This window comes from Pongo pygmaeus, chromosome 5, assembly GCF_028885625.2.
Source record: "Pongo pygmaeus isolate AG05252 chromosome 5, NHGRI_mPonPyg2-v2.0_pri, whole genome shotgun sequence".
Lineage (NCBI taxonomy): Eukaryota > Metazoa > Chordata > Mammalia > Primates > Hominidae > Pongo > Pongo pygmaeus.
The window spans coordinates 69,361,232-69,375,452 of record NC_072378.2 but is presented as its reverse complement, the minus strand read 5'-3'; the positions used below and the strand labels follow the sequence as shown (position 1 = coordinate 69,375,452).

General features: G+C 36.0%; 1 protein-coding gene across 5 annotated transcripts in view; it reads right to left on the bottom strand.

The window, feature by feature from the left end:
- Positions 1 to 14,221, bottom strand: part of COL19A1 (collagen type XIX alpha 1 chain) — a 356,800-nt gene that overhangs the window by 169,293 nt on the left and 173,286 nt on the right. For all 5 annotated transcript variants that reach the window (XM_054492353.2, XM_054492351.2, XM_063666306.1 and 2 more), the window contains exons 13-14: positions 10,802 to 10,855; positions 9,161 to 9,196 (exon numbers count right to left, since the gene is read on the bottom strand). In XM_054492353.2, coding sequence (XP_054348328.2) covers positions 9,161 to 9,196; positions 10,802 to 10,855 — 90 coding nt within the window. The remainder of the gene's footprint in view (positions 1 to 9,160; positions 9,197 to 10,801; positions 10,856 to 14,221) is intronic.

Below are 14,221 nucleotides of genomic sequence, written 5' to 3'. Positions count from 1 at the left end.
ATCCATTCCCAAGAAGATGGAATTAGATGGGAAAAAAATGAACAAAGTTTTATGGACAAGAGGGACGTTATTAAAAATCTAACATATCTGCCATTGGCATTTCAGAAAGGGAAGAGAGAGAGAATGTATGTTCTGACTGCTCCACTGACGAGCCATTTCTCTGTTTCTCTCCCTCTAATTGGGCATCCCTATTTCCTAAGGAAGAACAATATTGAAATCAGGTCAATTAGTAACCATACATGGCCTCAAAGTGTTCGAATGAAAGGAAGAGTTGCACATCTCTCATTTTCAATTAAAAGCTAAAAATGATTAAACTTAGTAAGGAAAGCGTACTGAAAGCTGAGATACACCATAAGCTAGGTCCCTCCAGCCAAACAGCCAAGTTGTGAATGCAAAAGCCAGGTCCCTCCAGACGAACAGCCAACTTGTGAATGCAAAGAAAAACTTCTTGAAGGAAATTAAATGCGCTACTATAGTGAATACACAAATGATAAGAAAGCAAAACAGCCACATTGCTGATATGAAGAAAGACTTAAAGATCTGGATAAAAGACCCAAACAGCCACAAATTCCCTTAAACCACAACATTCCCTTAAATCAAAGCCTAATCCAGAGCAAGCCCTTGCCTCTTAATTCTGTGAAGGCTGAGAGAGGTGAGGAAGCTGCAGAAGAAAAGTTTGAAGCTAGCAGAAGTTGGTTCATGATGTTTAAGGAAAGAAGCCATCTCCAGAATATAAAAGTGCAAAGTGAAGCATTAAGTGCTGATGTAGAAGCTGCAGCAAGTTATCCAAGATCTTCAATGAAGGTAACCACACCACGCAATGAGTTTTCAATGTCAACAAAGCAGCTAAAGATGCCATCTAAGACTTTCATAGCTGGAGAGGAAAAGTCAATGCCTGACTTCAGAGCTTCACAGGAAAGACTAACTCTCTAGTTAGGGGATAATACAATTTGTGACTTTAAGGTAAAGCCAACACTCATTCTGAAAATCCTAGGGCCCTTAAGAGTTATGCTATATTTACCCTGCCTGTGCTCTATAAACGGAATGACAAAGCCTGGATGACAGCACATCCGCTTATAGCATGGTTTACTGAAGAAGCCCACTGTTGATACCACTGCTTAGAAAAAAATATTTCTTTCAAAATATTCCTGCTCATTGACAATGCATCTGGTAACCCAAGAGCTCTGATGGAGATGTACAAGGAGACGAATGTCGTTTTCATGCCTCCTAACACAACATCCGTTCTTCAGCCCATGGGTAAAGGAGTAATTTTGACTTTCGAGACTTATTATTTAAGAAATACATTTTGTGGCCAGGCGCAGTGGCTCATGCCTGTAATCCCAGCACTTTGGGAGGCTGAGACGGGCGCATCACGAGGTCAGGAGATTGAGACCATCCTGGCTAACATGGTGAAACCCTGTCTCTACTAAAAGTACAAAAAAACTAGCCAGGCATAGTGGTGGGCGCCTGTAGTCCCAGCTACTCCGGAGGCTGAGGCAGGAGAATGGTGTGAACCCGGGAGGTGGGGCTTGCAGTGAGCCGAGATCGCGCCACTGCACTCCAGTCTGGGTGACAGAGTCTGCACTTCAGTCTGGGTGACAGATGTGGTTGGGAGTTTGAGACCAGCCTGACCAACATGGAGAAATGCCATCTCAACTAAAAATACAAAAATTAGCCAGGTAAGGTGGTGCATGCCTGTAACCCTAGCTGCTTGGGAGGCTGAGGCAGGAGAATCACTTGAAACTGGGAGGTAGAGGTTGCGGTGAACCAAAACATGCCACTGCACTCCAGCCTGGGCAACAAGAGCGAGACTCTGTCTCAAAAAAAAAAAAAAAAAAAAAAAAAAAAAAAAAAAAAAAAAAGAAATATATTTTGTAAGGCTATAGCTGCATAGATAGTGCTTCCTCTGATGAACCTGGGCAAAATAAATTGAAAAACAACATTCTACATGCCATTAAAGGTATTTGTGATTCACAGAGGAAGTCAAAATCTCAACATTAACAGGAATTTGGAAGAGGTTGATTCCAAACCGCACGTATGACTCTGAGGGGTTTAAGATGTAAGTGGAGGAAGTAACTGCAGATGTGGTAGAAATAGCAAGAGAACTAGAATTAGAAGTGAAGCCTGAAGATGTGGCTGAATTGCTGCAATCTCATGGTAAGCTTGAATAAGTGAGGAGTTGCTTCTTATGGATGAACAAAGAAAATGTTTTTCTGAGATGAAATCTACTCCTGGTGAAAATACTGCGAACATTGTTGAAATAACAAGGAAGATCTGAAATATTATATATATTTAGTTGATAAAGTAACAGCAGCATTTGAGAGGATTGACTCCAATTTCAAAAGAAGTTCTGTGGGTAAAATGCACTAAACAGCATCACATGCTACAGAGAAATCTTTCATGAAAGGAAAAGTCAATTAATGTGGCAAACTTCATTTTTGTCTTATTTTAGGAAATTACCACAGCCACCCCAACCTTCAACAACAACCACCTTGATCAGATAGCAGCCATCAATATGGAAGCAAGACCCTCCACAGCAAAAAGATTACAACTCGCTGAAGGCTCAGATGATCATTAGCATTTTTTAGCAATAAAGTATTTTTTAATTAAAATGTGTAAAATTGTTTTTGCATAATATAAATTGCACATTTTATATGATATGGTATAGTATAAACATAACTTTTATATACATTGGAAAAGCAAAAAAAATGGGTGACTTGCTTTATTGCAGTGGTACGGAACCGAACCTGTAATATCTCCAAGGTATGCTTATATTCTGCATTAATCAATCTCTAAGTAGTTTTTCATTCGAATTTGATACTTTGAGATAAACATGGCTATCCTGGTCCCCAACCCCAAGCATACTCTATTATCTTACACTGGGCTGCATCACACATTTACATTTCCACCCCATCTCTGCTAGGCACTTGAATTTTTCTGAATTTTGGCTTCAAGATAAAATATGATTTTACTTTAGTTTATTTTATTTGAGACAGAGTCTTGCTATGTCACCTAGGCTGGAGTGCAGCGGTGCAATCTCAGCTCACTGCAACCTCCTCCTGGGTTTAGGCAATTCTCCCACTTAGCCTCCCTGAGTAGCTGGGATTACAGGCATCCATCACCAAACCTGGCTATTTTTTTTTTTTTTTTTTGTATTTTTAGTAGAGACGAGGTTTTGCCATGTTGACCAGGCTGGTCTCAAACTCCTGACCTCAAGTGATCTGCCTGCCTTGGCCTCCCAAAGTGCTGGGATTAGAGGTATGAGCCACCATGCCTGACCTGATTTAAAAATTTTAATTGTTGTAATAGTTTAGAACATTTCTGTTTTTTTATTATTTTTTAAACTAGATTTAAATAATGCTTGCAGAATTTAATAGCTTAGGTTTTAAGAGTCAGACAAATGGGCATTTGAATATTAGCTCTGTTATGTAACATCTGTGAACCTTGGACAATTTACTTAGATATTCTCGTCCTCAGTTCCCTTATGTACGATGTAGTAATAATCATTTTATACCTCACAGGGTTGTTTAAGGTTTGGTTTAAATAATACATAGCACTGAATAAATGTCTACCATTTATTATTGATATTATTATTACTTAAAATCTAACAAGATGTGCTATTTTTAAAATGGTTATCGGTTTAAAATATAAAAAGGATAAGGGAGGAATAATCAGTTAATTAATTTAATTCAAGTTGAAGAATCTCATATTTATTTCTTTAGAACTTTAAAATTATTATAAGCTTCTATAATGGCTTATTGTGTTAACAAAATAGTTGTTAGTACCAAACTAATTAGTGAATTTGGTATCTTCCAAAAAGTGGCTGAAAAGAAATCAGATATTTCATTAAATGGTTATTTCATTAAATTTTTTATTTTCAACTAGCTGTATTTGCTGAAAATATTCCTAGCAGGAGATACATGAAATTGGGTTTATGGTGGCAACCATGGATTTTTAATCTTTCTTTTTTGTGTGTGTAATTCAACCACATTCCCACCTTCTGGGCTGAAAGTGTTTCATTTCTTTTTTTCCGTATCTCTAGATCAAATTTTGTTTAAAAAAAGTATTAAGGGAAGCCTCTTGGACACTGCTTTACAAAATACTTTCCAGATATTCCACTTACAGATTCATAAATTTGTTCTTGAATTTCAATATCTTTTATTGTTAGAATAATCTGGAAAGTCCATAAAATAAGATTTGCAAGTTTATTAATGTCATATCAAAAAGTATAATTCTATTTTTATCAAGTCAAGTAGATTGACAGAATATTTAAAGGTTAAAGGATGTAAGTGACAATTAATGCCATAAATATCACTTTAATCTCCATGACATTTTTATAGGCCTCAGATTTCTCTTTTCTTCTTTTTTTTTTCCTTTTTTTTTTCTCCAGGGCGTCACATTGGAGTATTTTCCATATGACCTGTGAACGTGAATCTATAGAAGGATTCAAATGTTATCAAAGGGATTCAACTGTGGAATTTTGAATGGGGTCCCATTTCCTGAAATAATAAAGGGGTATATTGCAAACTGCATTTGCAAACTGCAGCATCATTTTGGTTGGCTTTCTTATTAATAGGTTTCTTATATATAAGAGAATGAGGAAGCACTTGTCACTGGCAGTAAGAATACTTTCAGGTGATAGGAAGGGAGAGGTGAAACAAAGGATAAAAACTATTGTAGCTGAACCTAACAAATCAAACTGTTTCTAGGACTCCAGTCTGTGTTTCACGCCATTTCCTCAATTTTACCTTTTCCTACTCCTTTTTAAACTTGGTCACCCTCACTTCTTTATTCTCTCTTTTCCACTGAGACCCAATTATATACTGAATCAATGAGTTATAAGAGAAAGTATAAGCAACAAAAGTAACATTTAATGAAATAGATGGTTTTACGTATTAGATTTTTTTTGATGAACTGGTTCTATGTGATTAAAAAAAATTTAAGTACCAAAAGCACAAGAATCCACAGGGACACAAAAATAACAGCAATAAACATAAGCCCAGCTGGACTCAGTGGTTACTGCCTATAATTCCAACACTTTGGGAGGCCAACGGAGGAGGATCACTTGAGCTCAGGAGTTTAAGACCAGCCTGGGACATAGCAAGACTTTGTTTTTGTTTAAAAAAAAAATTAGCTGGGCATAGTGCCAACCATCTGTAGTCCCTGCTACTTGGGAGGCTGAATTGGGTGGATCACTTAAGCCCATGAGGTCAAGGCTGCAGTGAGCTGTGATGGGGCTACTGCACTTCAGCCTGGGCAACAGAGTGAGACCCTGTCTCAAAAGAAAAAAAAAAAAGAAAAGAAAAAAAAAGATACTTCCCCAAAAACATCATAAAGGATTGCCCCTGCATCAGTAAACTCAGCATTACAGTGTGCTCAATTACTATTTAATTTCTTATGAAACAAAATGTGAATAAAAGTAAAGCACATATAGAATGTACAGCTTAGAGGGAGAAAAAGTGTTCAGCTCTTTGCCCTTAGTTATTCTGGGCAGTTCAGCTGTGTGTGCTTTGAGAATTTCTGGAATTCTGTGTCCTGAAGTTGTCAATGCTTGTTGTCCTTCTCAAGAAGGATTACTGTTGGACTTGCTAGTAGCTTGTAAATGTGGAGATGGATGTTCATCTAACCTCTATAATGAAGTAATCAGGAAGCAAATTGTAGGTATGACTAGGAAGGCTGGCTTCTCCTGGAAGCTCCTGAAAGTAATCAGGTTGGGTGTTTTTGATATAAATACTAGTGTAATGAGTAATTCCAAAATGTTTGTTCAAGATCTGTAAGAGAAAGCTGTAAAGAAAAGTATTAGACATGCTTTCAGAGCCTTAGTTCTCAAGCATGGCTGCACATTAGAACTGCTTGGGAAAAATCTCAAACAACTGTCGCCTGAGTCCCTCCCTAGAGATTCTGGCTTTATTGGTATGTGGTACAGTTTGGGAATCAGAATTTTTAAAGCACCTTGGGTAATTCCAATGTGCAGTCAAGATAGAGAACCATTAATCTTTTTTTTTTTTTTTTTGAGACGGAGTCTCGCTCTGTCTCCAGGCTGGAGTGCAGTGGCGCGATCTCGGTTCACTGCAACTGCCTCTCAGGTTCGAGCAATTCCCCTGACTCAGCCTCCCGAGTAGCTGAGACTACAGGCACGCACCACCATGCCCAGCTAATTTTTAGTAGAGACGGGGTTTCACCATGTTGGCCAGGATGAGACAGAGAACCACTGATCTATGGGAAAAGGCAGCTAACTGGGAAGAGGGTGCTAAGCCTTTGTGACCAGTGTAGTGCAACAACCAGTAGTATCTGACTCCCTTGGGGCTTGCTAGAAATGTAGAAGCTCAGATCTCACCTCAGACTTAGGAATAAAAATACGCATTTGAACAAGACCCTGAGTGTTCCTACATACATTAAATTTTAAGAAGCATTAAAGGCACCCAAGCCACAGGAGTACATGGACATTTAGATGAAGGTTGTAATTAAAGGTATCTTCCTAGCCCTAATTCTCTCCATTTAATGAAGCAGGGTTCAATCTTAACTTCATTTTACTAGTATGCCTCCCTAATGGAAAGAGATAGTTCTTTATTGCTACGTATTAAGTTGGATTTCACATGAAAGTTGGACTTCTTCAACAATCTAATATAATTTTTTTGAGTAGGAAGAAAGCTTTTTCCATTCTAGTTCCCATAAATAATGGATCTCAACTCCTGCTGCATATTTAGATCCACTCGGGGAGCTTTTAAAATATACTGGTCCCACATCAGGTTGATTGAATTGGAATTTCTGGGGGTGGAGCCCCAATATTGGTTAAGTTTTTTAACTCCAGTAGATTTTAGTGTGGAGCTAGTTTTGAGAACAATTATGGATGAACTCTGTTTATTGACTCCAATATATATCACTGCCTCATTTAATCCAAATATAATGCAGTTAGTCATTTGGGCTTCCTCAAAGACTATTATAAATTATTTCAACTAATAATGTACTAACCTGTATTATAAGATTAATTAAATATTTAGTGTATTGTAAGTTGGTACTCATCTTAGTTTATCCCTATTTTGTAGGGAAGAGTTGATAATTTATATTAATAAAAAAAGTAATGTCAAGCATACAAAATAGTAATACCCCAATAATATAAATATTTTACTTTATGAAATAAAACATTTCATTTCATAGTGTTTTTTCCTTGTTGTATTTTTAGACAAGTATGAAATTAGCTTGTAATCTCTAAGTGCTTGACAGATGAATTGGTGCAGAGAGGTATCTTCAAGGTGTTCCTTGGCAGAAAGAAGCTAGCTGCTATTAAACATCCACAAAATATATGTAATCCAATACAATTTTCTGATTGAGAAGCCAAAATTGTGTTTCAGGTGAAATAATATATGTAGATTGCATATCGGTCTTCCAACATGAGTTGAAAGTGACAAGGAAATCAGATAACTGAGTAGTTGAATATATAACTTAGTTGGAGAAAAACAGGCATGTGTCTTACATAAAATGAGGAGGTTTAACTAAATGGCTGCATATAACTTAGTTGAAGAGAAACAGGCATCTGTCCTAAGTAAAAAGAGCAGGTTTAACTAAATCACTGCCAAATAATTTTTTTTTTTTTAATTCTACAAAGTATAAGGCTGGGCGCAGTGGCTCAAGCCTGTAATCCCAGCACTTTGGGAGGCCGAGGTGGGCGGATCACCTGAGGTCAGGAGTTCCAGACCAGCCTGACCAATATGGTGAAACTCTGTCTCTACTAAACATACAAAAATTAGCCGGGCATGGTGGCAGGTGCCTGTAGTCCCAGCTACTCAGGAGGCTGAGGCAGGAGAATCGCTTGAACCCAGGAGGCAGAGGTTGCAGTGAGCTGAGATCGTGCCACTGTACTCCAGCCTGGGTGACAGAGCAAGACTCTGTCTCAAAAAATAAAATAAAATAAAATAAAATTCTACAAATTTTATATTCAGTATTAAAAATTTTTATATTCAGTATAAAAAACTGAATAATATGCACTTAAAACCTCCTCTCAAATAGTCTTTCTTTTCATGCTTAAAATAAAAGCTTAAAGCATAAACTTCCACTGCAAATTGAAAGAGTTATCCCCAAGTAAGTTACCTATTTAGTTCCTTAGGTTTTCTACACATGAAAAAACATTTGTTTATGTGGAAGTTGTAACAATTATTTGTGTAAGACATTATTAATGTATTTTTCATAATGGGATTTTTAAGTACAAAGATAAATATAAATATTATCAAAATCACACAGTTTTAGAGATTCCTATGTTCTACCTATGGGAAGGGCTCCATTCAGATTACTAGAATACTTTTTAAAATCTGACCTTCTATAATCAGAATAGGTCTTTGAATACTACTGATTTAAATGCTTAATTTATCTCACTAGGTAATATCAACATAAAATTCAAAAGACTTCAGGCTATAGAAGATCTTTTTTTAAAAAAAAAAAACAAAACTGTCCTCTTTTCCATTAGGCTTAGAGTCTTATTTAAGTTAAATAAGAATCTTTAATCGCCTATGAAAAAAGTCTGTAATAGTAAATTGTATCTGAATATAAGAGAATCATATATTTATTATAAAGTGCTTAATACATGATGTACCATTTGATTGAGAACAATCTCATTATGTGCACACTATAAACTTTTCTCATAAATCTGTCACTAAAATATTGCAATTTTATCATCTGCAAATTTTAGAAGCAAATCATAGAGGAAAATAACAATGATTTTGGACAGTGTTGGGAGAATGTAATTACCAGTTTAAATAGGTAGCTGTTTTTATTCACTGGGTGATTAGAGTTTGTTTTGTCCTTTTACAGTTTTTAAAGCAAGTAGGACTGTATCTGATTCCACTTACATTAAACCTGATGTTAAGAGTGCATAATCAAACATTTAGGAGACAAAATTATGAGCCATATGGAGGATAGAGGAATTGCTCAGGGTAGGCACTGATTCCAGACTTTTATTGTAACTACCTGTATGACCTTGGGTCAGGTATTTCACTGTTGTGGGCAGACGCCCCATCTTTAAAATGTGGAGGTTTGACTACATGTACTCGAAGTCACCTTCAATTCTTAACTCTGTGATTTAAATTCTGGTTTAGTCATGATGTAATATGAATAATAAACAGAATAATGGATTTCGATTTTGAATTTTGATTTCAAGAATACTTACAGGTAAGGCTGGTGTTCCTGGGGGTCCTGTATCTCCCTAAAATAGATGAAAGAAAAGCTACAATTACCACTAGTCCCTTTTTGCACATTATTTATAAATTTCTAGGTGGATAGAAGCAATATATAGAGATAAATCTTAAAGAATAGAAAAACAGAATTTCATCCTGATAAAAGTCTCTGCATAAAGAAAATATATCATGTCCCTTTTAGCTTTCATGATATAAAAATCACCTTGTATACTCTATGCTTTTTGCAACAGCAGGACTTGTTTTGAAAGCTAAAATAATCTAATTTTCTATTCTTTTGTCTACTAATCCAAAATTAGAAATAATATATTTTCAAGTATGTTTACTTGCCAATGAAGCAGCTGGGAAGTGTCACGGCGATAGATAATTTGTCTGACAAAGTTAGTATGAAGATCAGCAGAAATAATAAGTGGATCTCCCCATTTCATGCCTCCCAGCTGCAAGAAGTAGTCCCATGGCCTCTTCTAAAGCTCTGCTGAATTGGCATTGCATTTGCCATCAACTGTAAGAGGCTTTGCCTATATTTATGTATTTCTGAACGCTAAAATTGCTTTGCTGATCTATGTGAATACAAATTTCCAGGTGGATATATCAACAAACTATTCAACATCTTTAAAAAATGGTTCGTCTAAAAGTTCACTATTTTCCAATTTCTATGTCACCTTCATGCTTTACTTTCCCAGGAACTTTATTTATTTCATAAGAACTCTCAAACATTAAAGACCATACATCCTTTCCATGGTTCTTATTTAGCTGCACGTTATGGAGGTCCTGTACTATATAGCATGGGGTACCAGGGTGCTGTAGTCTCACATTGAGTATCTTTAGGACTTTCTCTTTTCTCAACCAATATAGCCACCTCAGAAGTTAAAACTTAGCATTGTGTATTCATTGTTTTTTGGAACAATTGAATTAAAATAGCCAACAGTTGCTAAGGAACACTGATGTGGCTTAAATCAGTCACTGGGGACTCATTTGCAGGATCACCCTTAACACAGAGAGAAATATTGAAGATAGACAAGGATTTCTAAATGTGCTAAAAATGGAGAACAAAATGCATTGCAAAACACATATACATACAATTTTCATCAAATTGGGATCACCCAACTAATTTATTCAAAACAACCCTTGCTTTTTCCTATTTCTTAATTTCTTTTTCAAGATCATTGCCAACATGTCATTATGAAATAACTTATTTTATGAGAAAAAGTGGCAGAAAATGGAATAGTTAAATTAAGACCGAGGTACAAAATTGGCTTCTTTCCAAAAGCCACTTGCCTCACCATTATGGCAGCAGCTCAGTGTTATTGGCAAAGTTTTCCAATACAAGTCACACTTACTAATTTGATGACTGAATACCTCATGCTGTTAAGCAAGGGCGAGAAAAGGGAAATCTTATAAATACAAGTTAATATCAACTAGCAATTGTGCATTTAGTCTTTTCAAACTAATTAAATGAACAAAAAGGCTGTTCTTATTCAGATGCTATTAAGGTAACAGCCTTTGGTTAATTTTAAAATGCTTTTAGGAGATAAACAGTATCAATGAGAAGTCACTGCATAGGTTGTCAGAGTTTTCTTAAAGAAAGGTTGGGCTTGGCTGGGTAAACACAATACCTTTTCTCCTTTTGGGCCAGGTGGACCACGAGGACCCAAGCCACCTTTCAAACCCTGTAGAAAGAATATAATGAATACACAGTTCACAGAAAGCTTTAATTTCTAACAAGTCATTAGTAACAAAATAAATCATAATTTACTGAACTTCCAAATCCCATTCTTCCTTTTGTAGTATAGAGAGAAATAGAGACAACTGGCACTAAAATGATAAGCAACATCTGTGCTGTGGTGGGCACAGTTACATTAAATCAGCACGAGTCCTCAATACTGCATATTTGTGCAACTTTGCTTCCTGCTAAAATTACATTAATTCACCATCTGGGAGAATATCATTTAGATCTATATGAGCTTTTAAGTATCCACTTTGGATTAAATTTGTGGATGTTGTAAATACCTCTGATTTAGCATTGATTTGGCCTTTGTTAAGCCTGCCAAAAAAATTCAAGAGTAAAATCAAAAACATTTTTATGTCTCTATCAAGAAATCTAATTGTGAGGGGAAAAGGAATGAAGGATGTATTCTTTTGCTATCATACAACTGGAGCTAAAATGTAATCTCTTGCCTGTTTTAAAGTATGTTTTTGTTCTCTAATTCCTTTTTACTTGGATTTATAAAGATGTCAAATGAAACTATATATGACATATACAGAATATCAGATAAATATTTTCATAAGTCCTCTAGACTGTTGGATGTTTTAATGGGTATTTAGTTGATCTGACTAAGCAATGACAGCTTTTGAGACTACCACAATAGATTGTACCAGAGGAGATCAGCTCTACAGCTGCATGAATTCACAGTGTACATAGAAAGTTAGATAGACACATCCTGACTACGTGGTAAATAGAAAAAAAAAATCTTCTTTTTTCCTTTGTTTAACACACTGGATGAAGGAAGAACAATAATAGAAGAAAGAAGTATTCTGAAGCCACACAACGCACAGTAAGTCTAAGTGTCTACTGTTCCTAGCTGAAAGACCCAGCATTACTGCCCTGACATTTCGTAGTGAATAAATAATGCCAAATGCCATCACCTGTACTCAACATAGACACTAGTGATGAAGTGAAAGAAACAAAAGAAAATTAGATATTTAAAATAATCCTGTTGCAGACAGTGTGTGAAAACTGTAGTATTATACTTTAAGAAAAACATTTTTAATGGATGAAAACAATATCGAATTGGCCAAAAAAACTTCTAGTTGCATAAATGCCTTCATGTATAAAACTCATAGTTATTATTTTTTCCATCATTACCTTGGAATATTTATAGAAAAAGAATGAGTGAAAAATTAAATGATGTTTGAGATGTGATACAGTATTGTCTTATTATTTACAATATCCATTTCTTCCCAAATCAAGCAACGCATACTCTATTTATGTTTCCAGAGTAGAACTTGGAAACAGAATATTGTAAACACTTGAGGGAAGAAATTTGCCATTTCTGTGAATAGATTTATTATTAATTCACTTGTTCTTTCATTTATTTATTCAATAAACATTTATTATATACCTTGTGTGAAGTTGCTTCTGGCCTTTAGACCTGTACTGGTAGCCACAGCCACATGTAGCTTTTGAACTCTTGAAATGTGACTACTCTGAATTGAGGTGTACTGTGAGTATAAAACACTGTTAGATTTATAATATTTAGTATAAGAAAAAAATGTAAAATATCTCACTAATAATTTTTAAATTATTATATGCTTAAATGATAATAGTTGGATATATTGCATTAAATAAAATATATTATTAAAAGTATTTTCTCCTGTCCCCTTTTACTTTTCTTAATTTGGCTACTAGAAAAAAATAATATATTTGCCTTCATCTTGAATTTGTAGCTCTTATTATATTTCTATTGATTAGTACGACTTTAGACATACAGAAAAGAACAAGAAATTAATGAAGATTCTCTCCATCACCAAACTTTAGTCATGGTTCTCTGAGCCCTCTTCTCAACTAGGCCTGGACCATGGCCCCCATCCTGTCTTTGGTCTTCCCAGCTCAGTTATAGCAAGAATCTTGCAAAGTATGTTTAGAGAGAATCTCTCACCCTTAAAATCTGTTCTCCATTCCTTACTTTTGAGCAGATCAAGTTCTTCATCCTCTAACTTGATGTCTAAGTCTTTGGCCTGTCTTCAGCAAGAATCTTCTTAGATCAGTTTGGTAAGAATCACCCCACCCTTGATGTCTCCTCTTAGTAATTTTCTATCCAGTGACATCCCTCCCTCTACTCATTGGCTATAAATCCCCACCTGTCCTTGTTGTAGTTAGAGTTGAACCTGATCAGTCTCCCTTATTGCAATTCCCCTATTGCGATAGTCTGGAATAAAATGTCTTCCTTATCGTTTTTTAAAAACAAGTGTCAATGATTGTTTTCTTTAACTAGGTGAAGGTTCCTGTCCTCAAGGAACTCATGTAATAAGAGGTGAGTGGCTGACAATAAACAGGTCAACAGGCTGAATGTGATAAAAGTGAAAGAGGAGAGAGTTGCTACTTCAGGTGGGGTGTCAGAAATGCTCCTTGTGTGGTGGTGACATTTGTTGTTTCAGCAGGATCCTAGCAAAGATATGGAATCATTCTGTGTCCATCAAAAGATGAATGGATAAAGAAAAGGTGCCATATATACACAACGGAGTACTATTCAGCCATAAGAAAACAAAATCCTGTCATTTGCAGCAACATAGATGGAACTGAAAGTCATTATATTAAGTGAAGTAAGCCAGGCACAAAAAGACAAATATTCCATGTTCTTTCTTACATGTGGGAGCACAAAAAATTTGAACACATGGAGGTAGAAAGTGTAAAAATAGATAACAAAGACTGGAAAGGGTGAGTGAGGGGGAGACGGAGGATGAAAAGAAGTGGATAAAAAGATACAAGCATACAGTAAGGTAGAAGGAATAAATTCAATGTTTGATAGCAGAGTAGGATGAGCATACCTTTAAAAAATGTATTGCACTTGGAAAATGGACAACCTAAACACCCTGACTTGATCACTATGTATTATACACGTGTAAAAAAAATTCTCATGTACCTCATGAATTTGCTCAAATAAAAAAAAAAAGGATCCAGCCATGCAATGATCTGTGTGGGGGCAGAGGGAAAAAGAAGCACAGAGGTCACCAAGATAAAAGGAGTGTCATGAGCACACAGGTAAGGAGTAGGGGATTAAGTCAAAGTTTGCCAGGGGTTATGGTACATAAGTAATTGCAGGCCATGATGAGGAAGATGGGTTTTGTTCTACATGCAATGGGAAGCCACTTAAGTGTTTTAAGCAGGAAAATGACATGATGTGAATATGTTTACAAAAATCCCCACAAACTACTTTGGCAGCAACATGGAACACAGATTATGGGCAGCAAGAGTGGGAGCAGAAAAGGGGCTATGACAGCTTTTCCAGGAAAGAGAGCAGGATGGCTGGGACAGG